The 24800-nt window shown below is 46.7% G+C and overlaps 3 protein-coding genes across 3 annotated transcripts; 1 reads left to right on the forward strand and 2 right to left on the reverse strand.

The window, feature by feature from the left end:
• The first annotated feature begins 388 nt into the window (after positions 1 to 388).
• Positions 389 to 1775, forward strand: LOC131294558 (odorant receptor 82a-like). The gene is made up of 4 exons (XM_058322603.1): positions 389 to 864; positions 935 to 1373; positions 1501 to 1653; positions 1722 to 1775. The coding sequence occupies exons 1-4, from the start codon at positions 389 to 391 to the stop codon at positions 1773 to 1775; spliced, it is 1122 nt and encodes a 373-aa protein (XP_058178586.1).
• A 2641-nt stretch (positions 1776 to 4416) lies between these two features.
• Positions 4417 to 15406, reverse strand: LOC131294559 (uncharacterized). The gene is made up of 17 exons (XM_058322604.1): positions 14882 to 15406; positions 14463 to 14816; positions 14045 to 14146; positions 13355 to 13982; positions 13043 to 13289; positions 12774 to 12963; positions 10328 to 10858; positions 9792 to 10247; positions 9088 to 9715; positions 8781 to 9021; positions 8481 to 8646; positions 6370 to 7032; positions 5949 to 6302; positions 5785 to 5886; positions 5078 to 5705; positions 4698 to 4947; positions 4417 to 4618 (listed from the first exon to the last, which is right to left on the reverse strand). Exons 1-17 carry the CDS (start codon positions 15404 to 15406, stop codon positions 4417 to 4419), a joined length of 6267 nt encoding a protein of 2088 aa, XP_058178587.1.
• A 1780-nt stretch (positions 15407 to 17186) lies between these two features.
• Positions 17187 to 23619, reverse strand: LOC131294560 (uncharacterized). The gene is made up of 11 exons (XM_058322605.1): positions 23053 to 23619; positions 22527 to 22982; positions 21829 to 22453; positions 21523 to 21763; positions 21254 to 21443; positions 20656 to 20674; positions 19101 to 20029; positions 18485 to 18586; positions 17799 to 18426; positions 17460 to 17703; positions 17187 to 17388 (listed from the first exon to the last, which is right to left on the reverse strand). Exons 1-11 carry the CDS (start codon positions 23617 to 23619, stop codon positions 17187 to 17189), a joined length of 4203 nt encoding a protein of 1400 aa, XP_058178588.1.
• Positions 23620 to 24800: the final 1181 nt, after the last annotated feature.

Below are 24800 nucleotides of genomic sequence, written 5' to 3' on the forward strand. Positions count from 1 at the left end.
CTTTTTGTTGTGTTTTTAGTTTATTTATTAAAAATAACAACTTTTTCTAATCATTTCGATGTTTGATACAAACACTTTTTGAAGGAAAAAGTTTGATGTATTGGTTCTTATTGATTTTCCCTCCGCTGGATAAGTGGCAGGTTTCCCAGTATCTTCATACATAAGACATTGTTTAATCACGGTCCGTACCACTCATCTCGATTGACGTGCTCATCGCTGATCGTTTGACGTCCGTTGAAAGGCCCCCCGGGCAATTAAACGGTCCATGCTCGGGCCTGGGATATGGCAAATTTTCCCTGAATCGACTTTACGTGCACGGTATAAATTTCCCCCGGCATTGTGTATCCACGGTCAGTGCGTAGGTAGGCCGAGCGGTACGAGCAGCAACATGCTACCCGACGGCAGCGTTGACTTTTTCCGCGTCCAATCCATCTGCCTCGCAGCCATCGGCATTTCCCGGAATGAGACGCGCCTCGACCGGGTCCTGTTCGGGTTCAGCTTTTTCTCCGTGCTGTTCATGAAGCTGGGCACGGTCCTGTTCGCAGCGAGCCACATCGAAGAAATAATGCTGCTGTGCGACTGTCTGGGGCCAACGTTCACCGCCTACCTGGGCCTGGTGCGCCAGTACAACCTGCGGCGTCATCGAAGCGAGCTGTGGGCCATCGTGGACGAATTTTCCGCCCTTAAGTGCTCGCTAGCCCCGGCCGAAGAGCGCATCGTGCAGCGGTACAACCGGTTCGACCGGTTCCTGGCGTGGGCCTACCTGATTTCGGCCATGTCCACCGGAGTGCTGTTCGTCTGTGCCGCCCTCGTCCGGGTCGCCGTCTCCGAGCGCTCGGAATGGAAGCTTCCGCTGCTGATGGCGTAAGAGCCCTGGCTGAGTAGCCCTTCGTTTTTCCGCATTTGAATCGCGTTTTACCATTCCCGTTTCCAGCTTCCCGTTCGATACGACCCACCCGGTGACCTTCACGGTGCTGTTCGTGTGGTGCAGCATCGCCATCGTCTGGGTGGTGCTGGACTGCGTGGCTTGCGATGCCACGTTCGGGACGTTCTCCTCCTGTCTGGTGGCGCACTTTGTCATCACCCAGCGTCGCTTCGAGCGGATCCGTTTCGACGACGCACCACACGCGCCCCTGGGGGCGCTCATCGAGTACCACAAGCACATACTGAACATCGCCGACCGGGTGATTGACGCGTACCGGAATGTCATCCTCAACCAGCTGCTCATCTCCTCCGTGCTGTTGTGCATGCTCGGCTTCCAGCTCGTCCTCTCGGCCGGCTCGGGCTTGGTGATCGTCTACGTGGCGTACGGGACCGCCATCGTCATTCAGGTGACCTACTACTGTTACTACGGCTCGCAGCTTTACCACGAGGTAACGCACGGAACGGACCATTATCGGGTCGTTACTTTTCTTGTCGCTATCCACCGCCCCACCGTTAACATTTTCTTGGCCACCTGCCCCTTTTTTATTGCCCACAAAAAAACAACCCCCTCTCAAGAGCACTCAGGTGCACGACGCCGTTTTCCAAAGCAACTGGTACGAGGCGGACGTGCGCACCCAAAAGCTGCTGATAAACTGCATGATGCGAGCCCGGAAGGCGGTGAACGCCCAGTCCGGATTTGTCCAGGCGTCCCTGCCGACGCTGAGGGCGGTAAGATACTTTTGCAGGACCTTCGCCTTCGTATATCTAATTCCGCATCGTTTCCGTTTTCTCCGCAGATTCTCAACTCCGCCGGTTCGTATGTGGCCCTGTTAATGTCCTTGACGGAGTAACACAAACGCGAGCGGGGAAGAGCGTTGCCAGGGATATATTTTATGGAAACCACACCCTGGCCATTTACTCCATAAAAAAAGGGAAAATGAGTGCTTGAAAGGATACGGTCATAGAATGTAGCATTTCATGCAATCGCTTGGCACTATGTAGAGCGTACATTGGCCCAAAACAATGGCATTACTTTCACAAGCACATGTTAGTTGAAGAAGATAAGAAAATGGCACAAATTAACACTGATTTGATATGTGCACGAAAATAGTGTTGATTTCATGAAATATATTGACTTTACTTTTGAAGGTTAAGCTGGTACGCTGAGATTTTTTTATACCTTTCACATAAATCTACAATATATTTCGATTTTATCATCCAGTTTAATTTATCTACGTTCTATTTAATTAATTAATAATAATTTTAACATTAAATTTTTCTGTCACAATGTTCACAATGTTAAAAGTTACTTTGAATTTGAATTGATGTATTAAAATAATGCAATATTAGTGGAAGAACATTGGAACGGTTTCGCTTTTCCATTGCAATCATCTCGACCCGATTTTATTTTAGCGTCCTGCATCACCTCACCCAAGCTTGAGCCCTGGATTGTTGCCAATTTTCTTCCAAACCCCTGCGCACCCGTACTTTGTACCTAAGGACGGTAAAAGCAGGGCAAGTGAAAAAAAAGAACTGTCCGGTATTTACAAGTCTTTGTTCCACCCATTGTTGGTTGTATTGTCGGGTGGACGGGTTCGCTTCTTACCGTGGGAACTGGAGTCCGATTACTGTTTTGCCGTGTGTCATGCGGAGGAATTATGCAAAATACATACCTTGAGCTGTAACAAAGCTAAAAACCTGATAGGATGGGTCTGCCGTTGGGAAGGCACGTTGTGCGAGCAAACCGAAAAGTACACGAGTGGTAATTTGATAAACCCTAAAAGGTCAATTGAGGGATGAAAGGCAAATGTTCGTCCCACATTCGTCACGACAGCGGTATGCGAAGGGAAGCGTCGTAGGACGATTGCATAACATTGTGCCACTGGGAAAGTGTTGTTTATGTGGAAATGATGAGTTCTTTGGCGTATTTGGACTTTCAATTTAAAAGCTTTGGTTTGTATATATTTTCCTTTCATAAAGCTATATAAACCAATTCGTTCCATTCCAACATTCGTTGCTTTAGATGAATATATTTTATTCAAATTGATTAAATATGATAGAATTCAAAATTCTTTGTATTCGTTTATAGAAATCAGCAGTTGGTATTCTCCGTTACATTCCGGAAACGTCCGTATTTAACTTCATGTCCGTTCACAATGTTGGTTAATCGAACCTGAACCTCTAACATAGCCATGTTGGATTTAAGTTTCAAGAAATCTTTCAAAAAGTTTGCTTGCGTGAGAGGTTTTTTATACCAACTCAATTGACTTTCGCTACAATTACAATTAATTCTTGAAGTAGTTTCTATCACTAAATGGTTGGTTTACATTTTTAATGAGTTTCTTTCTGGACATTGTGTGGGATGTATTGTTTTATGCAATCAATTTTGTATCATCTTTCAACTCTGAAAATTTTCTAGGAAACACTATACTAGCTACATTCTAAAAACCAATAAGCAGTCGGCCGTGTATAGCTTTAGATGAGAAATATACCATTTATTCATATTTACGATGCTTATACGATGCTAGTAATGTTACACTTTGCATGGTAAGAATGAGATATAAGATCTTGTTTTCTAGGTGAAATTTATCATGGTTCTGTTGCAAAACAAACCTTTGTACCTTATGTACAAATATGTGTCACACACATGCATTATCCTTTATGGTTGTGGGCCCAAGCGGTAGTTATGGTTGCAGTAGCCTATCTTGTCCTCTGTATAGTTCATGAAACCATGTTTGATTTCCATGTCCATACGGGTCTGGGGAAGAATTATGAAAATTTTAATATCTTTAGGACGTGGTTTTTTGCAGATATTTATCAAACATTGCGACTACTTAGGCACAATCCATTTACGATTATTATGGGGAATTGTTTGTATAAAATTTAAAAAATATTCATTGGCACAACAACGCTATGGGAACGAGGTTTTGAAATGCAAGACCATGGGAACGAGGCATCTTGCAAGACTGCGCCTGCAAAAAAAAAACTAGATGGATCTAGAACTAGAACTTCGAGTGGTTTGCGTAGGTGGTTTATTGAAAGGTCATGGAATTTTAATAGATAGTGGATGGTTTATCTGAATTGTTCTACTAAGAAAATCTCTGCAATCTTTGATTGTATTGTGGCTATTGAATTAATTAACATTTAAGTACTTTTCAATAAGTCTGTAGGATATTTCCTACCGTACAATTTTAGAGTTATATACAAAACGAAAATAATTATATCCCTATTTTAGGTTAACCTAAAACCGAAAGCTGGCCACTGTTATTCGTGTGGTTGAGAGAAGATCTTTTCCTCATATTGATTGTAAATGCAAAGGCTCGGATTTTTCACAGGTTTTCTTTCATAATGCGTACATAACCCAAGCCACATTGTTTGCTCTTGATCAAAACGTTTTATTCAAAATGATTAAATATGATTCAAAATTCGTGTTCCTTTGTAAAAATCAGCAGTCGGTATTCTCTGTTAGGTTCCAGGCGTTCGTGTCGTTGCTTAAGTTCTGGCAATCACGGTGTTGGTGAAGCGAACCTGCACCTGAGTCATCGCCATGTTGGAGTTGGGGCGCAGGAAATCACCCAGGGTTCTGACGGCGGTCGGCATACGGCGATCGAACGGATAGCCCATCGGACGGCGATCCGGGTACAGCTGATCGCGCAGACCGCAGAATGAGTGCGAGTCATTGCAGTTGACGTTCCTAAGGGAAGAGATTCGATTTGGTTAGAGGCCGCTCCTACAAACAGCAGGAAAACATAACCACTCGCAACAATACTTACTCATCGAACTCCTGGTTGACCGTATCGTCGGCGTAGTTGGAAATCATTGCGAACAGATCGAACTGCATGCCCTCCGGAGCACCCTTCGGGATCAGCAGATGATGCGGCCAGCCGCAGTTGCAGAAGCGGAACATTTCCGTCTCCGGAACGTTGTTGTTCGACGCGGACACGTTGCGGAACGTGCGCTCGTATGGAATGGTGACGCTCGATTGCTCCGAACGGCGCACGATGTTGTTCACACCCGGGTTCACTGTCAGAAGAGTGTTGGAAAACAGTTTGTTTAATGCTTGGCTAATTTGTGAATTTGTTTTCTTGAATTTCCCATTGAGTATCCAGTTATCTAGCAAGTAAAGAGTGTCTCCAAAGGTACTAATACTTACAGTTGACATTGAATTTGTCCAGCTCAACCATCAGCAGACGCTGCTCCTCCATCGTCAACGTAGTGTTGCGTTCGTCCACCTTCGGGCCGATGAAGATGCGGCACGTTCCACGGCGGGCAGCTCCGGAGGTGTTGTTCACCGCCAGGCGGAAGGTGAACGGTGCGTGCTGCAGATGGGTGAACGAGGCGAACACGTTTCCTTGCGGTCCGAAGTCGAGTCCGGTGGCCAAATCGACCTGGGTGCGCTGCCAGTAGGTGAGCAGCACGTTGGCCGGAGCGTTGGCACGGTTCAGCTGAACGCCGACCGACTGGATCTGGATGCCGTTGTATCCGAGCTGGTTCTCGTTGTACGGCTGCAGGGTACGCTTGTAACGGTGGAACATGTTGTCCACCTGCGCGTGCAGACGGTAAAAGGTAGGATCGCGCATGGCCGTCTGGAACTCGCCCACCACACCGTATCCCTCCAAGAAGCGGTTGTCCGGATCGTGGCTGTACGCGATGATGTTGTGCAAGTTGCCGTGATAGTTGCCGTAGAACGTGCTGTTCACCGACAGTGCTGACGGTTCCATGATGTTGCCCAGCACGTCGATGCCGGTCCTTTCGTCGAGTGGAACGCGGTTGCCACCGGGCTGGAAAAGGCAAGCGGCGAAATCAATGGAAACGAAGGAAACTACTCCAAAGGTATTCGCAAGGGACGGTTTTACTTACAGCTACAACGTATCCACCATCAATACTCTCCGCAATGCGGGCCTCAACGCGCTCCAGATCGCTGATGGTAAAGTTGACACCATCATCGACACGGTTGATATCCTAAAAATACCCAATAGAAGTAGATAGAGTCTCAGCTGTCGCTATCGACGACTTCTACCTACCCTCAAGACGGTGTTCTGCGGACGCGGTGGGAAAGCACGGTTGTTCAAGCTACGAATAATCTTGGGGAAGTATCCCTCGGCCAGAGGCTCACGCAGATTGGTCAGTGGGCGCACACGGGCGAGGCGGTTGCAGAAACGCTCCACGTTGTAGCGAGCGATCAGCTGCTGGTGCATGTAGTAGAACAGCTCTCCACGACGATCCTTGTTGACGACACGGTCGGGACCCTCACCCGGGTACACCAGATGCCAGTGCCAGTGGTGGAGATTCACACCGATGTCCTCCCGGAAGTACGCCAACCGTTGCTCATCCTCGCGATCCGATGCGGTATAGTTGAGCGGGATGTCAATAACCATCTGAGAATGCAATCATCATGGCGTAAGTAATTAAATGTAAATGGATCATAGGCTGAAGAATTCATACCCGGTTCTCAGCCTGAACGATCGATCCCTCTTCACGGAGCTTCGGGAAAACGGTTGGATCGACGAACGAGTCGGGGAACAGCTCCAGGAACGAGGGAACGTTCAGATCATTCGTATCCGGACGATGCTGGATAGCGACGGACAGCGCGTACTGGAATAGAATCGGGTTAAGCCGATCGCGGGAGTACGCCGCCACACTCATCAGCGTGTCAACATCGGGCTGGCTCAGGTACAGGTTGATGAGATCGCCGGCGATCTGACGGTGCTTCGGGTTGAACAGCGAGAAGCCTCCGCGACGGGGCACGGCCTCGGCGAACGAGATGCTTGGTGGGGCGACGCTGCGCACCGGAATGCGCGTCTCGGCGTCGTTTCCAAAGCGGCTCTGCAGCGAGGCTCCGATCGGGCGGTACCGGTCGGTGAGGAAGTTCTCCGGCAGGTCGACCACGGTCTTGCCATCGTCCTTCGGGTAGAACGTGGGTTCCAGGGGGCGCTGAAGCAGGGCAAGAAGCTTCCTGTTGTCGGCCATCGTTGTGTACTGGGCGTAGAATGGAGAACTTTGCTCACTTGCACTCGGAAGTAGACTCGCTTGCTTGTTCGAAGGACCGTGTCCAACTGATGAAGATGGTGACCAATGCATCCAGTTTTTATACCCATCGGGACTTAGCTGCAGTCAAACCGCAAACACCCCAAATTTGACGATAATTTAGATGTTGAAATAGTCGGGGCGAAAACCGCAAAATAGCACGATAAATTTTAGGCCACCGTGGGACGGATTTAGGGTCTCGTTGTCAAGATCAACTTCTTTGTCTTTCTATGCGTATCAATCTAGCACCACAACATAATTGGTTCGTAACAACGGTCCAGAACAGTGTGCGGGATTGTCAGTAAACCAGATGAATCCGCTTCGACATCTGTTGTCATCCCTTTTGCTGATAGAGCTTGAGATTTTTTTAGTAATCACAGTCAAATATGTTTCTTCATTCTTCTTCTTCGTGGTGTAACGACTTCTTGGTCATGCCTGTCCGTTAACGGCTTACAAGACTTTTTTCCCTTAGTGTACGTGGATAGTCAGTCTTCTCGTACGGGGGAGAGTCCGGTCACGGATGAGATAATGTTTCTTCATTACCATATTTAAATCTTGATTTTTTTCAGAAACCCTTCATTAAACGTACAATTTAAAAAAATCTACCTTCGACAGAATCGATAGTACTGCCATAAAACATTTTATTGTCCAATTGTTCTGACTAACAGGGTTTTGTTATGACACGTACAATTTTCTACGAGAAACCAATAAATTTGGCGGAGACCCTACAGCAACAGCAACAAATCTTTGAAATCGGTTTGGATACAATTGCGCCAGGACGTTAGGAGTTTTTTTTCGAAATTTTACAGTTTAGTTATTCAAACTTTGGTTTAAAATTTCTTCAGTTTTGTAAAACAGCGCGTTTATACAATTTTTAGTAGATATCTTATCTTTTCAAGAACATTTTGGACGGAGCGAAACATTCGAAACAAAGAGCTTCATTCCTAAAGTTTTGTTGAGATATTCCAATACGCTGAATTAGAGTTAGATTAAAGCTAAATAACATAACTAAACCATGCCTTGTGGTCGCAATCTCATTTACATGTTTCTTGAAGCCATCAATAGTTATTGAGCAATCAATAAATATTTAGCTGGAATATTAATTCATCATATCTTACCCCAACTGCATAAATATTTGAGAAAATTCAATTAGGGAGTAATTGCTCTTAGTAAGTAGGTTGTTTACAATATAATGTTCAGCAGTTTGTTTTAATTTTTAAAAATTTTAAAATACATAATTATAATAACGATACAGATGAGTATGATTTACATACATATAAAAATAACTTATTTCTTTGAAATAAAAACAAAAGAATTACTATTTTACCATGTGTAGTTTTTTATACTTAAAATTCTTTCATGTGTGGAAGATTCAACTAAATAGAACCCCCAATACAATACCCAAATAGAATTTCAAAGGTAATGCAAAATAATCTTTTATTGCCAAATCCAGTCATCATTAGTTAATGCGTCTGTAAACCTGTTTCCTACAACGTCGGACGATCTATAACAGTGTTCATGAAGCGTACGGTCACCGTAGTCAGACGCATATTCCGATACGGTGCCACAAAATCACCCATGGATTGCACCGTGCTCGAGACTTTCCTGTCGAACGGGAAGCCCATCGGACGGCGGCTTGGATACACGCGGTCCCGCAAACCACAGAACGAGTAAGAATCGTCACATCCAACGGTTCTAGTACGAGAGATAAAGAGAGAAAGAGAGGGAAGAGAAAAGAGAATAAAGAATTAAATTTATCATAGAAACAATTCCGCTGCCAGCTGGACCGTTTGCCCCGTCGCCATCATCACCATCATCCCCATACATACTCGTCGTATGTAACGTTCGCGTTATCATCTTCGAAGCGGGACACCATGGCGAATAGATCGTACTGGACGCCGTTCTCGTTCCCCTTCGGCAGTAGCATATGTGCCGGCCAACCGCAACCACAGAATCGCGCCTGCACATTGCCCGCGGTCGTTGGCGCCACATTCTGAAACATTCGGTCGTACGGAATCGTCACGTTGGAAGCGTCCGACCGTCGGACGATGGTGTTCGTACCGGGCCGCACTGGAAGCAAAAGGAATCCGGATTAGTGTGTGGGTGTGCGATGTCGTGGCCAGTGGCAAAACCGACAGGTCACTTGGAAACTATCCAGCTCGATCGCCAGCAGACGACGCTCTTCGAACGTCAGCGAACGGCCCTGATGGTCCACCCTCGGGAGCAGGAACAAGCGAACCGTGTCCCGCCGGCCTGCGATGGCCGAGTTGGTGAGGACCAGTCGGAACGTGAACGGGGCGTGCTGAAGATGGGTGAAGGTCACAATGGCGTTTCCACCCGGACCAAAGTCAAGTCCTGCCCCGAGGTCCACCTGGGAACGCTCCAAGAACGTGACCAGCGTGTTGATCGCGCCTCCCGTACTGTCGAGTTGTGTTTCCAGTGTTTGCAGAGTGATGAAAGAGTTGGACAGTTCGGCCGCCCGGTACGGAGTCAACCGCGCCTTGTGGCGCTGGAACAGATCGTCAACGAACTTGTGCCACATGTAGAATACGGGATCGCGCACGGCCGTTTCCAGTCCTCCGACGACACCGTAGCTTTCCAGGTACGTCCCGCGCGGATCGTGGATGTAGGCAAGCAGTGTGTGGCCAGAGTTGTGTATGTCTCCGTAGAGGTTGCGATTGATTGAGAGGGCCGATCGTTCGACCAGATTGACCAGGATTTCAATACCCGTTGGATTGTCCAATAGTACGCTTACTCCATCACTCTGAAACGAAGCGAAAAGTAATAATCATTCCTATCTTATTCACCTAACAGATAATGAACCAATGGCTCATGCTTACTCCTACGACAGTTCCGGCGTCAATTGCTGCCATCACTTGGGAGATCCAAGACTCCATGTTCGTGATGGTAACGTTTAGTCGATCGTTCGGTCTCACCACGTCACTGACCGTCATGTTGGGGTAACGAGGCGGAAACGTACGGTTGTTGGAGCTGCGCAGCAGCTTTGAATAGTATGGAACGCGGATCGGATTTCTGAAGCTTGTCAGTGACTCCAGACGCCCTAGACCCTGCGCGTAGCGATCGGTTTGGTAACGATTGAGCATCTGGTTGTGCATGTAGTAGAAAAGCTCCCCACGGCGATCCTTGCGCACGATCTCGGCCGGGCCGGCCGAAGGATACACCAGATGCCAGTGCCAGTGGTGCATATTCAAGCCGATGTCCTCGCGGAAGTACGCCATCCGTTGTTCAGGGTCGTCATTGGATGCGGTGAAGTTCATCGGTATTTCGATTGCCATCTGAAGCATCAATTAAAGAGCGTATACTTTCGTTGTTGTAGGTATATGGCGAATGCTGCCCCCAACGACCCACCGCTTACCCGATTTTCGTCCATCACGATCGAACCTTCTTCCGCCATCGCTGACAGCGCGGATGGATCGATGAACTGGTCCGGAAAGAGGTGCAGAATCGACGGCATGGCAATGTGCTTCGTATCCGGCCGGTGAAGCAAGACCACCGCCAGCGCATACTGGTACAGGGGTCCATTCAGCCGGTCGCGCGCATACGCCGCCACATCGAACAGCGTGTCCGCGTCCGGTTGGTTGAGAAATAGTTTCATCAGCTTGGCCGCGGTCTTCCGATGTTCGCCGTTCAGCAGCGAAAAGCCACCACGCCGATCGATCCACTGGGCAAACTTGAGATCGGGCACCTGCTTCAGCTCACGGATAGGGACCACCGTTGGCTCGACGCCCGTATCATGGCTCACCTGGTCAGCGAGCGAAGAGTTTGGCCCGAATCGATTGGCCAAATTCTGCCCAATCGGGCGATAGCGCGCGGTCAGGAAACTCTCCGGCACGTCGTAGAACAGTGTGCCGTTGTTCTTCGGCAGGAACAGCGGCTCGCGAGGGTGCTGCAGCAGTCCAATGAATTTTTGCGACAACGCGTCCATTTCGCGGGATCGTTCGAGAAGGGGTGACACACCAAGCTTCAAACAAACTAGAAAACGATTATGGACAGCACTCGCTTGTGCGTGTTATATATAACAGAACAATGTGCCAAATCCAAATGCTGATAGGACCGTTGCCAAAATGCACTTAGAAACCACAACCACTTTGATGGGTTGCTGGGGATGAGGGTTTGGGGTGGAAGTGGAAGAGTTAATTCTTTTTCGGCAACTGCATGGTTGCTTGCGATCGTTTCTGTTGCATAGGAACCAGCTTGATACCACAAACTTTGATTATCAACGGGTCGTTGGCCAAAGCAAAACATAACCTTGAACTTGCGATTGCTCGCATTCTATTTCTGTAGGGAGCACAGGTTGGTTGGAGCTTTTTTCCGTGGAAGCGCCTTTTCCGTGGGATAGTGTTTTAAATTGTTACTATCCCAATCAATAACAGGTTATTGCATATTTTTTAAGCTACAAATTGCTTGAATTGCTACAATTACGAAAAAAAGTATATCTTATTGATTTCGTAAAATAGTAACTTACGTTCGTCGTTGTTTTTTAAAGGAGTACAATGATACAACAGGATGCCGAGAGAGATTAAACAAGCGCGAAATCTAAGGGAGTTCAAACGCCTATGCGCTGTATACGTGAAGCAGGTAGTCTGACGCTGTGTTTGTAATGTATTTAGTAAATGTTGTGGTTTTTGAGCCCGTAGTATTGCATTTGTCACCATGGTCTTTGACTATGATGATGATGAGTAAAAAAAATGAGCATGGATTTTTTATTTTTATTATTTAATTCAACTTAATAGAAAGTATGAGTCTACATAGTTTTAAGACACGCGCGTGTAAATGCGGACAATTGGTGGTCCAGGCTGTACGAAAAGAACTAATAGTATCTACACATCTCGCTGTAGTTGGGTCCCTTTCTGTTCTTGATAGTGGCACCACATTATCAACCAATGGTAATTAGCGGTGGGAACTACAAACAGAGCTGAAATACCCTTTTACACTCCGGAAGGTGGTGCCTCGTTAACCTTGGGAGACTCGGCGATTTGCCTTTCGAGGTGATTGCTCGGGACCGTTGTATGCAAGAAACAAGATCAGGTCCCTTAAGTATTGATTGCTGACGGTGTTAACCAAAACTGTGCGAAAATACCTGCCCTACTCCGGAAAGTGATCCGTCTAGTTGGGAAATCTAAGATGTACCTCTTTGTGCAATTGATGGCGACCATTGTATGAATGGAGCAGAGTTGGATGCGATTGTTCTGGCATTGGGGCATTAATGTCCCCTCTCTTTTGATGATTTATATTTAATATCGCAAGATACTTTCGTCCCTCTCAAACCTATATAGGGGTAATTAGTTCATACATAATTGAAAAGCAAAAATATTCAATTACAAAAAAGCGAAGCGTACTTAAGAAATTTCGAACAGGTTTTTGAGTAAATTTGTTAACAAAATATTTTAATTATAAAAAAAGTATTTATAATTGAATTCTGTATTACTGGTAATTTGATTAATATTTAACCTCATTTCAGCAAATATTTAGGGCCTATTATAAAACAAAATAAAATGTTATATTTCACGGAGTATAAGCGGATTCTAATAATGTTCATGTAAAAAAGAAGAATTCCTCAATATACTTTTTACCTTGCGAGAAAAGTAATTTATTATGCGGTCCATTACAAAGTATGATAACATTCTGATTAAAAAAAATTATATTTGCATTCTTTCGAAGACTGGATGTTCAGCGGTCGGTCATTAGATTTCCTCACATTGGTGGGAAGATACACCAGATCCATGGTCTCTTAAAGCCACCTCTGAGTTTGTTTCTCAGTTGCATCGGTACTCGACCGAACAGTCCGGTCAGGTCCTGGCAATCACGGTATTGGTGAATCGAACCGTTACCTCGGTAGTACGCATGTTTGTGTTTGCCCGAGTGAAATCAGTCAATGACCGTACTGCGGTCGGGATTCGACGATCGAACGGGAAGCCCATATGGCGACGATCGGGATACGGCAGTCCGCGGAGGCCACAGAACGAGTGCGAGTCGTTGCAGTTGACATTTCTGAAGCGAAGAATTTTAGACAAACGGTCAATCAATGGAAAGGTACAAGGTTGAGGAGTTCATCACTTACTCATCGAACTGATCGACCTGTTCGACCCTATCGTCCGCAAAGTTGGAAATCATTGCGAACAGATCGAACTTCATGCCTTCAGCCGATCCCTTCGGGACGAGCAGATGGTGCGGCCATCCGCAGTTGCAGAAGCGGAACATTTCCGTTTCCGGAATATTCAGATTGGACTGAGCAACCGGGCGGAACGTGCGCTCGTATGGAATGGTCACACTTGACTGTTCCGAGCGACGCACCAGATTGTTGGAGCCGGGAGTTACTGTGAAGGGAAAGAGAATAGTAGATTGGGAACTCATAAAAAGGGCCACAGGTGGGTTCACGTACAGTTCACCTGGAATTTATCCAGCTCAACCATCAACAGACGCTGTTCGTCCAACGTGAGCGGAGTGTTGCGTTCGTCCACCTTCGGTGCGATAAAGATCCGGCACGTTCCACGGCGGGCAGCTCCGGAGGTGTTGTTCACCGTCAACCGATAGGTAAACGGTGCGTGCTGCAGATGGGTGAACGAGGCGAACACGTTTCCTTCCGGCCCAAAGTCAAGTCCTGTAGAAAGATCCACTTTGGAACGCTGCCAGTACGTAAGCAGGACGTTGGCCGGTGCGTTGGCACGGTTCAGCTGAACGCCGAGTGACTGGATCTGTACTCCGGTGTATCCCAGTTGGTTCGCGTTGTACGGTTGAAGCGTGCGCTTGTAACGGTGGAACATGTTGTCCACCTGCGCGTGCAGACGGTAGAACGTGGGATCACGCATGGCCGTCTGGAACTCGCCCACCACACCGTACCCCTCCAGGAAGCGGTTCTCTGGATCATGACTGAACGCGATGAGATTGTGCATATGACCATGGTAGTTTCCATAGTATTGCGAGTTCACCGACAGTGCCGACGGTTCCATGATGTTGCCCAGCACGTCGATGCCCGTCCGTTCATCCAGAGGGGTACGTGCTCCACCGGGCTGTCGAGGAGAAGCCCTCACGTTGTTAAACTGTTCTAAATACCAGGGTTATCGATACTTACGCCCACCACGTAACCACCATCGATGCTCTCGGCTATGCGGCTTCCCCAGCGTTCCAGATCACTGATCGAGAGTACCACGTCGTCCTCAATGCGATTCAAATCCTGGAAACGAAAATTAACTTTCAGAATAGATCACGGAATCTTTCAGAGTTAAGTTATTTATTTAATCCATGGTTTTGTGTAATGTTCCATCAATATTCGCCTTGTCCACTCAGATTATATTTTATGTAATTATATTTATATTGAGGATGATTAGTATTATTTTGAACAAAATTTTAGTATATCTCTTCTTTTTTTCCAAAATATCAGTTGTCAATGCATTCTATACAAAAATGTCGGAAGAAAGACAAACGGCTGCATATCACAAGTCACCTAAATACACACTGCGTGCAATATCTCCGATGCTAAATTCACTCACCCGCAACACATGGTTCTGAGGCCGGGCAGGGAATGCACGGTTGGTGAAGCTTCGAATAAGTTTCGGGAAGTATCCCTCGGGAATTGGCTCGCGTAGACTTGTCAGTGGACGCACCCGCGCCAAACGGTTACAGAAGCGATCGACATTGTAGCGAGCGATCAGCTGCTGGTGCATGTAGTAAAACAGCTCTCCACGACGATCCTTGTTAACGACACGGTCGGGACCCTCGCCCGGGTACACCAGATGCCAGTGCCAGTGATGGAGATTCACTCCGATGTCCTCCCGGAAGTACGCCATTCGTTGCTCTTCTTCGCGATCCGAGGCCGTGTAGTTCATTTGTATGTCTACCGTGATCTACCGAATAGAAACTCAGATCAGCTTGAAAAAATCTTCGAAGTCTACCGTCCAAGGGTCCTTACGCGGTCCTTCTGCAGGACGGCCGAACCCTCTTCGCGCAGCTTCGGAAACGTTGATGGATCGATAAACGAATCCGGGAACAGCTCGAGGAACGTTGGGATGTTCAGGTTCTTCGTGTCCTCCCGGTGCTGGATCGCCACCGACATGGCGTACTGGAACAGGATCGGGTTCAAACGGTCCCGGGCGTACGATCCCGCACTCATGAGCGCATCCACGTTTGGTTGGTTCAGGAAGAGCGCAATCAGCTCGCCGGCGATCTGGCGATGCTTTGGGATGAAGAGCGAGAAATTGCCCCGGCGTGGCAGTGCCTCGGCAAACGCAAGGTCCGGCGTGGGCAGGGCTCGTACGGGAATGCGCGTGTCCGCTTCGCTAGAGAAGCGGGTCTGCAGAGACGCACCGATCGGACGGTACCGCTCGGTGAGATACTCTTCCGGTAGGTCCACCAACGTTTTGCCGCCATCCTTCGGGAAGAACGTGGGTTCTGAAGGGCGTTGAAGCAAGGCCAACAGTTTCTTGTTGTCAGACATGTTTAAAGGGCACTTGAGCAACTGAGCAACAGAAAAACTGCCACAGAGACAAAGAAGCTACACTCGAGCAGGAACGATCTGGATTCACTTGCACCGGGCAACTGATGGCACCGAACAGTTTTCCAACGTTTTTATACTGTCCCGAGTGCAGGGCGCGCAATATAGTCTATAATTGCAATCAATTCTCCATAACTTGTTTTTTTCTGTGGTTTTTGGCCGCAGCGGGAAAATGCCATCATGATGTGCCTATCTTTTTTTTATCAGCTATAGTGGTGCCCTGTTGCAGTTATGCGTCGAAAATATGCATGAGCACAAATGCATTCTCCTTAGTTGATAACAACGTCGTTGCATATCTTAACTGTAATGGTTTAAGCCAAGAGAAAGTACACGAGTCCATGAGGCTGGACTGATAGCAATATATTTTAGTACCATGGTGTGCTATTTATTGTAATGCCCTTATCTTACGTAAGATTTTAAATTTCCTAATAAATTTGTAAAATGTTTCGTCATTCACTAAACTGTTCAAACAATCAAACAATGTAAAATTATGCTACAAAAACTACATTAACACTCTGAGTACCAAGCGTTTTAGAGCATGTTTTAGTACAATCGTTTTTGATAAAATTTGTTTATAACCTTTATTAAACCAAGCAAAGACTAAGCTTTCAAAGAATTATTTGTTAATATTACTATCGTTTTTATGTTGAATTTTTATTTATTTATTGAGCAAAACCTTGAACTAATGATAGCTGGCTATCAAAAATGATAGACATGACAATCAACGTATTAAATAAAGTTCTCAAAACATTATCCAAAGAATCTAGAAAACATCCGAGGTGTATTCTTTTATCATTTTATCTTTAAGATGCTGAAACATAAGCTAGTTTTATTAAGGTAGGTATTAAAGCTATTCCAGTGACTAAAATGAAATGAAGAAATTTAAACTTTTGTAGGAAAATTTTATTTGATTTTTAATTAAAGATTCGCAAAATCCGTGGGCATGCCCATGGTGCAGCGGTAGCGCAAGAAAACACCACGCCACAGGTGTGTGGGATCGAATCTCGAGTCTGGCACCCTACGGTATTACGAACGGCTGACCATCGATTTATAATATACCGCCTTTGGTACAATAGTAACTAACTCTCTTCGGAGGGAGGCCTTGTCCCACTAGGGGATGTTGTTGCACATAACAAGATTCGCAAAGCATGTTTTCTTATTCTATAGTTCATACTCCGGTATCAGTAAAATGTGCTGCATTCAACAACGTTTTAACTTAACGAGGTATCAGAACAATGGCTTTGATTATTAATTTTAATTTGCCATTTTTGTCATAACAACCACTTTCGGTTATGCCTATTCATTAGAGGTTTCTTTGTTTTTCCTTTGTTAACAAACATTCCTCATTGTTTTATTTGTTACCCAGATTTTTCTGCTAATTTGAAATGTTTTGATTAGTTTCAACAGAATTAATTTTGATTGAGGCATTTATAATATTTATGGAAACGGATCATTTAGTAGAATTTTGGCATTGAATGTTGCTTACAAACTGAACATTTCTTACAAGCGAGAGATTTTTAAACTCTCTATCTGCACAATACATTGGATCTTCTCCCCATTGAAGCATTGAGAGGTATGGGAGGATAATAGAAAACAATATGTTACTCAAGAAAAATCAGTTTTAATGCTTGCTATGCTAAGATAAGATTATATTTATTTCATATGCAAAGTCCGATATCGAGGCAAGGGTCGTTACTATCGTTCGTTCGCTCGTTTGGCATCACTAAGTGCGTGCGATTATGGTGTTCGTGAATATCACTTCCGTCACGGTGCGGCTCATGTTGGGGAACCTCGACACGAAATCGATCATCAGGTGATCGTCGGCCGTTGGGACGCGATCGAACGGATAGCCCATCGCGCGCCGATCCGGATAGAGCTGATCGCGAAGTCCGCAGTACGAGTGCGAATCGTTGCAGCTTTCTTTCCTGTGAAAAGACAGAGGACACATTGTGAGTTAGGTTCCAGAGACACAGTTTAACCTTCTAGTGTTACTCACTCGTTGAAGTCAAGCGGAACCGAATCGTTGGCGTAGTCGGAAACCATCACGAACAGATCAAATTGCTGGCCTTCGGGTCTTCCCTTCGGCAGCAGCAGATGATCCGGCCATCCGCAGTTGCAGAACCGGAACCGCTCCGAACCGGGCAAGTTGGATTCGTCCACACGTCGGAAGGTTCGTTCGTACGGTATAGACACGCTCGACTCGTCCGATCGGCGCACGATACGGTTTACTCCAGGATGTACTAAAAGAAAGAAAATAAACCAGAGTTTAGTTCCTTGAGTAAGACTGAAACTGTAAACATGCTTTAGGGAAATCTCAACAAAACCTGCCACGTACAGTTCACCACGAACTTGTCCATCTCGAGCATGTAGCGACGCTGCTGGCTCAGCAGCAACTGTCCACCGTCGGCGTCGTAGATCGGAGCCATAAAGATCCGGACCGTACCCTTCCGGTGGTCACCTCCATCGCTGTGCACCCGCAGCATGTACGAGAATGGCGCGTGCTGGAGGTGCGTAAACGTAGCCACCACGTTGCCCTGCGGCCCAAAGTCCAGCCCGGTGCCAAGATCGACCTGCGTCCGCTGCCAGAAGGTAAGAAGCCGGTTGCGAGCCGCCTGACCGCTAGTGATCTGCACCGACGCGGCCTCGATCGTTACGCCGGGAAAGCCCAACTCCGGAACACCGTACGGGGTTAGCCGCTGCTTGTGCAGCTCGAACAGGTCGTCGACGTGCGCGTGGAACCGGTAGAACGTCGGATCGCGCATGGCCGTCGTGACGTCGTTCATTACACCGTGACCCTCCCGGTACAGGTTGTCCGGGTCGTGCACGAATGCAATCAACGAGTGGCCAAGCGAGTGCCAGTTCCCGTAGTGGTCGGGATTGACGGACAGTATCGAGCTTTCCACCATGTTTCCCAGCACGTCGATGCCGGTTTCATTGTCAAGAGGGACACGCGTTCCGTCGGTCTGCGTGGGAAGAGTAGTATAAATAAATTACATCAACAAAATACAGCACAGTGCTTACCGCCTGAGCCGCACCGGTGTTGATTGCCTCCCTGATCCGGTTGAGCCACGATTCCATCTCCAAAACGTTCGTCACAGCATCGTCTTCAGGGCGGTTGACATGCTGGTAAAAGAATTCAAGTCAGAGATGAAATATATTACATTTACTTTCACAAATTCAAATGAGTTTGTTCTGTATCTGGTCCACTGCTTGGTTAAAATTTTAAGTTATAAAAATATTAATTAGAAATGTAGTTTAACTAAACTTTTTGTTTGTTCTTTCTGACAATATTGAAATAGAAAAGCATTACATATTTTAATTGAATGAAATTGAGAACATCAATATTAAGTATCTCAAATACCATTCACTGCAATTAGATTGGAAAAATGTGTGATTTTTAATAACGCAAATCGAATTCGAAAGTAGTCAATCATCATTTAAACCTCACAGTAAACACGATTGCAAAACCTGAAATATTCACCAAATAAATTAAAAAAAATTAAAACAGAAGAAAGAAATAATCCAATGGATTTGGAAGAAATAGTCCAATGTTTGGAGCTCCACAGTAGCTTTTACCTAATTTTCCAATGGGAATTGTTATAGGAATTATAAACTAGTGAGTAGATAAATAACTTACACTCAACACCACATTGGCCGGACGCCCCGGGTACGTTTGGTTTAAGGCACTGTTGAGAATCTTGGGGAAGTACGCCTCCGGGATGGGTTCGCGCAGATTGTCCATCGGTTCTACCGTCGACATCAGGTTGCTGAAGCGCTCCACATTGTACCGAGCGACCGTCTGGCGGTGCATGTAGTAGAACAGCTCCCCCCGACGGTCCTTGTTGACCACCTCATGTGGACCTTCCTGCGGATACACCAGATGCCAGTGCCAGTGATGCAGGTTCAGTCCAATGTCCTCGCGCCAGTAGGCCAGCCGTTGCTCCGGCTCCTCCTCCGAGGCGGTGAGTGTATGCGGAATTTCGACCGCCACCCGTTCACTCTGCTGCACCACGAAACCTTCCTCCCGCAGCCTCGGGAACAGGGCCGGATCCACGAAGCGTGCCGGGAACATCTCCAGGAACGAAGGGATCGGCACAGTGCCGGTGTCCTTCCGGTGCATCAGGGCCACGGCGAGCGCGTACTGAAACAGCGTCGGGTTCAAACGATCCCGTGCGTAGGCAGCCACGGACAGCATGGACTCCGGGTCCGGTTGGGCCAACAACTCGGCCACCAGCTGGCCGGCGACCTTCCTGTGGGCGGCACCGAACAGATTGAAGTTGCCGTAGCGGGCCACCCGGCCGGTGTAGCTCAGGTCGGGCAGATCGACCGGCTTCACGACCACACTTTGCTGCGCAGTGGACATGAAGCGTGACTTAAGCGATGCGGCGATGCTCTGATAGCGATCGGGCAGGTACTCGGACGGAAGGTCCATGTACACAGCGCCGTCGTACTTGGGGTAAAACAGTGGCTCCATGGGCCGCGTCATGAGGCACAAGAACCCGGTCTCGATGTTCGACATGGTGAGTGTTTGGAAGTGGCACAAAACTCCGGATCCGTAGGATTCAACTTACGATTGACCAATTTGTCAGTTGGAACTGAGTACAGTGAGAACGGGTGTGTCTATATTTATACTGTGCTGAAGCCGCTTTCTAATCACCCACGGATTAGACACCGCTGGCAACAGATATTCGAAAGATTGCATTATGCATATTTATCATAACCGCAATGAAGTACAATGCGCTTTGGCCTTGCGCGTTCCTACACCATGCAAGATAAACATATTTGCCAATCATCTTCTAAACGAGTTTGGTTGTCACCAACGGGAAATAAAGCGGTTTTGAGTAGAACTTGGAACAGAAGGTTTTTATAAAAACATTTGGTTGGAGATTATTGTAATTAAAATTGTACCTCAATTCCATTACGTTAATGTTTTCTTTTTTTCTTAACATTTTGACTGCCGAGAGTTTTAAGAACAGTTTTTTAGTACAATCATTTTTGCTAAAATTTGTTTATAAAACTGCTAGCATGTTTTTAAATCGATTACAAACAGACTAAGGTTCAATGAAAATATGTTTTTACAACGACTACAGCCTACTACTATATTAGTGCAATACTATTTGTGTTTCGTAGCATGTCTCGAATTGGCTGTCACCCACCATGTGGTCGTCAAATTATTAGAGCAAACTTATTACATGAGCCGCTACTAAATCCCTAAAAGTACCAAATTTAAGAAACTGGTTAAATATTGGTTGGTCAAACAATTGTTGGTTGAAAAAATTAGAAATGTGTCACTGAAATTTGGATCACAAGTTGTATTGACAAAGTTTGTTTGTGACTAAATACAACGATAATGATAACAATACAACAATACTAATAACTTCTACTGGTGCAATGGACAATGATAAGTTATTCGAGGAATTCAATTGGTTGATATAATTCGATTCGACGTGGTTTAGAAAAACTTTTGACTCAAAGAAGTCAGTGCCTGGAAACACAAGATAGCTCCAAATTATTCTAAACCTGTTGTTTTTACTAGTTTATTACATTACTATATTCAAATATATACGGCCTACTCCTTATGTCCTCGTTCAAATGTTATTCGGTATCGTGGTTCTTCCTACATACACCACATTTTCTCAAATTTTCAAGAAAAAAAACGCAACGTCAGTACTATGATATTTTAAGGAAACAAATGCAATGTATATTTTTTGAAGAATTTGAATAGGCAAAGACAATTAAAAAAAGGGTTGAATAATTTACGCTTCCAGAAGTTGTGGCTTAAGTTCTTGCCACCACGGTGTTCGTGAACCGCACCGTCACCTTGGTCACCTTCATGTTCTGATAAGGGGCGACAAAGTCGGCGAACGACCGAATGTTGTTCGGAATGCGCCGATCGAACGGGAAGCCCATGTTACGTGCGTCCGGGTAGGAACGATTTTGCAGGCCACAGAACGAGTGTGCGTCGTTGCATCCCATTTTCCTGAAGGCATAAAGAACACAGGTGGTCAATTAGGTACCCATCAGCTATCCATCAGGTGATCGCTGGCGAAGGAACGTACTCGTCGAACAGTGGGTCAACACGATCGCGGGCAAAGTTGGAAACCATCGCGAACAGGTCGTAGTCCACGCCGATAAAGTCACCCTTAGGCACCAGCATGTGCGAAGGCCAGCCGCAGCCGCAGAATCGGAAGCCGGTATCACCGAGGTTCGATTGGGCCACGTTACGGAACGTGCGTTCGTATGGAATCGTAACACTGGAGTTCACCGAGCGGCGAATGAGATTGTTGACCCCGGATCTCACTATAAGGAGGAAAACAATTGCAGATATGTTCAAGAACTTCTTCGAACAACGTGTAGGAACGTACAATTCACCCGGAACGTGTCCATCTCGATCGCATAGCGACGTTGCTCTTCGAACGACAAAGCCACACCACGTTCGTCCTTCTTCGGTGCGAGGAAAATGCGGATGGTGGTATCGCGAGCCGCACCGTTCACAGCGATCTGGAAGCGATAGTTGAACGGCGCATGCTGCAGATGCGTGAACGTCACGAACGCGTTCCCTTCCGGGCCAAAGTCCAGACCGGCGCCGAGGTCCACCTGCGAGCGTTGCCAGAACGAAAGCAGCAAGTTCTTAACCGAACCCTGCCGATCCAGCTCCGTTTCGAAGTTGACAATGTTCACGCCCGCATTACCAAGGTCGGCCGCCGTGTACGGTGCGAAGCGGGCCTTGTGACGCTGGAAGATGTTGTCCACGTACGTGTGCCAGCGATAGAAGATGGGATCACGCATCGCCGTCGTGACGTCGCCCATCACACCGAAGCTTTCCAGGTACTCGCCACGCGGATCGTGAATGAACGACAGAAGGATGTGGCCACTGTTGTGGGTGTCCCCGTACAGATTGCGGTTCACCGAAAGGGCCGAGCTTTCGACGATGTCCCCCAAGATGTCGATACCTCTGAAGTTGTCCAACGGTGTTTGTGCTCCACCGGTCTATGAAGAAACAACAAAAGTCCAGTGATCATCCAACATAAACAAACACTGCAATTCCTGCTTCACGTCCTACCGTTGTGACAAAACCGGCATCGATTGCCGCAATGACACGCTGCAGCTGTTGCTCGACGTCCGATATGCGCACCACCAGTTGATCGTCCGGCCGATCGACGTCCTCCAACACCATGTCCCTGTAGCGCGCTGGGTAAGTGCGGTTGTTTGCACTACGGATGATCTTCGGGTAGTACGGTTCGGACACCGGGGCCCGCAGATTATTGTACGGCACGACGCGCCCCAACCCATTCGCGAACCGCTCGGTCTGATGTCTGGCCAACATTTGCTGGTGCATGTAGTAGAACAGCTCCCCACGGCGATCCTTGCGCACAACACTGATCGGTCCATCTCCCGGGTACACCAGATGCCAGTGCCAATGGTGCAGGTTCACACCGATGTCCTCACGGAAGTACGCCATCCGTTGCTCGGAAACCCGATCCGAAGCGGTATAGTTCATCGGAATATCGATCGCCATCTGTTACGGCGGAAAAAAGGGATGTTAGGTGAAGAACTCCATCTTTCCTCTGCCTCAGATTAGTGCATACCCGATTAGCGTCCAACACGGCACGGCCTTCCTCCAGCATCTGCGGGAACACCGCCGGATCGACGAACTGATCCGGGAAGATGTGCAGAAACGATGGCACCGGTACGTCTTGAGTGTCCTGCCGATGCAGCAGCGCCGCCGAAAGGGCGTACTGGTACAGCGGTCCGTTGAGGCGATCCTTCGCGAACCCAGCCAGATCCGCCAGAGCGTCCCCGTTGGGCTGGTCCAGGAACATCTGCATCAATTGGCCCGCAATCTCCCGGTGGCGCGGAATGAACAGCGAGAAGGCACCGCGCCGTGGGATTTCCTCCGCGAACTTGAGGTCCGGTTCGGCGATATCGTTGAACGTGATCTGGGTCGCCGCCGGAGTGTCGGCGCTGGCCGATGCAGGACCGGTGTTGGCGCCAGCGCCGAACCGGTTGCTTAAGTTGGTCCCGATCGGTCTGTAGCGATCCGTTAGGAACTTCTCCGACAGCTGGTAGACCAGCCGGCCGTTGTCCTTCGGAATGAACAGCGGCTCGTACGGGTGCTGCAGCAAACCGCGGAACTTGTCCCTGAACGATGCCATCGTTGCGCTACCGAAACCGAACTCACTGGACAGAAGGCAGAAAAAGGTACTGAGCGAGAAGCTCGCGGGTCGCGTTTTATATTTCACCTCGCCACCGTTCGGAAACGCACCATCTAGGCTTTGACCTCCAAAATTTTGGACATCGTTTTTCGGCAACCACAACCACGCGACGATAACCGACTTAGATAGGGTTAGCTAAACTCGACCACAAATTAGGGCACCACCAAGCTCACACGCAAAAAATTTGATTACATCTCCACTTCCGGCATATTAGTAGGTTGCTTACCGCAAGTACCTCCATTTTTCTTCTGCAGATCGTCTTACGATATCGCTTCACTAACGAGTTGAAAATTTAAATAGACGTAATTAGGCCAATTAGCGAAATAAAGGGTGTAGTAATGAGAAGTGGATTCGAAACATAACCAGTACAATTATGTATACTTCATTTCAATCAATCGAACCACTGAATTTGACGAATCAAAAATAGATTGTAATATTTTAAAAAGTTTCCGATAGTTCAGTATAGCCTTGAATCATAAAAAAACAAGCTCTTGATCATTGAGAGGCTTAAAAATTTAATAGCTTCAAAAATATGTACAACACTTTGAGCAAACTCGCTATACCGACCCAGGATTGAACAAGACAAGAAGAATTTATGCTGAACAAGATTGTTGATTTTTGAAACATTTTCGTCCGCTTTTGAAGCTGTGGGGAGCCCAGAACGAGGTTGACCTCAGTTTCCCCCTCTTCTCCCTACAACCCGATTCCCGTTACTTTTGGGTCCCCCTCGTACAAAAGCTGTAGAAGTTGGAAGTAGACTTGGGCAATTCGATTCTTTTGTCTGAACGTGAACGATCCAGTTCTTTCATTGAGATGAATCGAATGTGAATCGCGGTTCTTTCATTCATTTAGTTGTCAAAAATAAACATAAGACTTTTCGAAACATTAATCAACTAGTAGAATAAAAATATTGCTTTCAAAGTTCTGATAAATATAAAAGAAAAATCCTGTTGTATTTTTTATTTATTTTATTTTTGAATAATTTCATAACTCTTGTAAGTATTGAGCATAGCAGTAATGTTGTAAATTATAGAAAAAAAACAATCTGTTTTACAGTTAATTCCACGCTATTGTTATAACTGGAAGATAATATAAAGAATTTCTTTAATCGTTTAAGCATT

The sequence above is a fragment of the Anopheles ziemanni genome, chromosome 2 (genome assembly GCF_943734765.1).
Source record: "Anopheles ziemanni chromosome 2, idAnoZiCoDA_A2_x.2, whole genome shotgun sequence".
Classification (NCBI taxonomy): Eukaryota; Metazoa; Arthropoda; class Insecta; order Diptera; family Culicidae; genus Anopheles; species Anopheles ziemanni.

Coding starts and splice junctions, on each gene's coding strand:
- LOC131294558 (XM_058322603.1), top strand. CDS start 389: ATGCTACCCGACGGCAGCGTTGACTTTTTCCGCGTCCAATCCATCTGC. Junction 1,374..1,500: donor GCTCGCAGCTTTACCACGAG/GTAACGCACGGA, acceptor CCCCCTCTCAAG/AGCACTCAGGTGCACGACGC. Junction 1,654..1,721: donor CCCTGCCGACGCTGAGGGCG/GTAAGATACTTT, acceptor TTTTCTCCGCAG/ATTCTCAACTCCGCCGGTTC.
- LOC131294559 (XM_058322604.1), bottom strand. CDS start 15,406: ATGTCTGACAACAAGAAACTGTTGGCCTTGCTTCAACGCCCTTCAGAA. Junction 14,817..14,881: donor CCGTCCTGCAGAAGGACCGC/GTAAGGACCCTT, acceptor TCTATTCGGTAG/ATCACGGTAGACATACAAAT. Junction 14,147..14,462: donor CTCAGAACCATGTGTTGCGG/GTGAGTGAATTT, acceptor TTTCGTTTCCAG/GATTTGAATCGCATTGAGGA.
- LOC131294560 (XM_058322605.1), bottom strand. CDS start 23,619: ATGGCATCGTTCAGGGACAAGTTCCGCGGTTTGCTGCAGCACCCGTAC. Junction 21,764..21,828: donor GGACACGTTCCGGGTGAATT/GTACGTTCCTAC, acceptor TCCTCCTTATAG/TGAGATCCGGGGTCAACAAT. Junction 17,389..17,459: donor GTTCCGCTTGACTTCAACGA/GTGAGTAACACT, acceptor GTCTTTTCACAG/GAAAGAAAGCTGCAACGATT.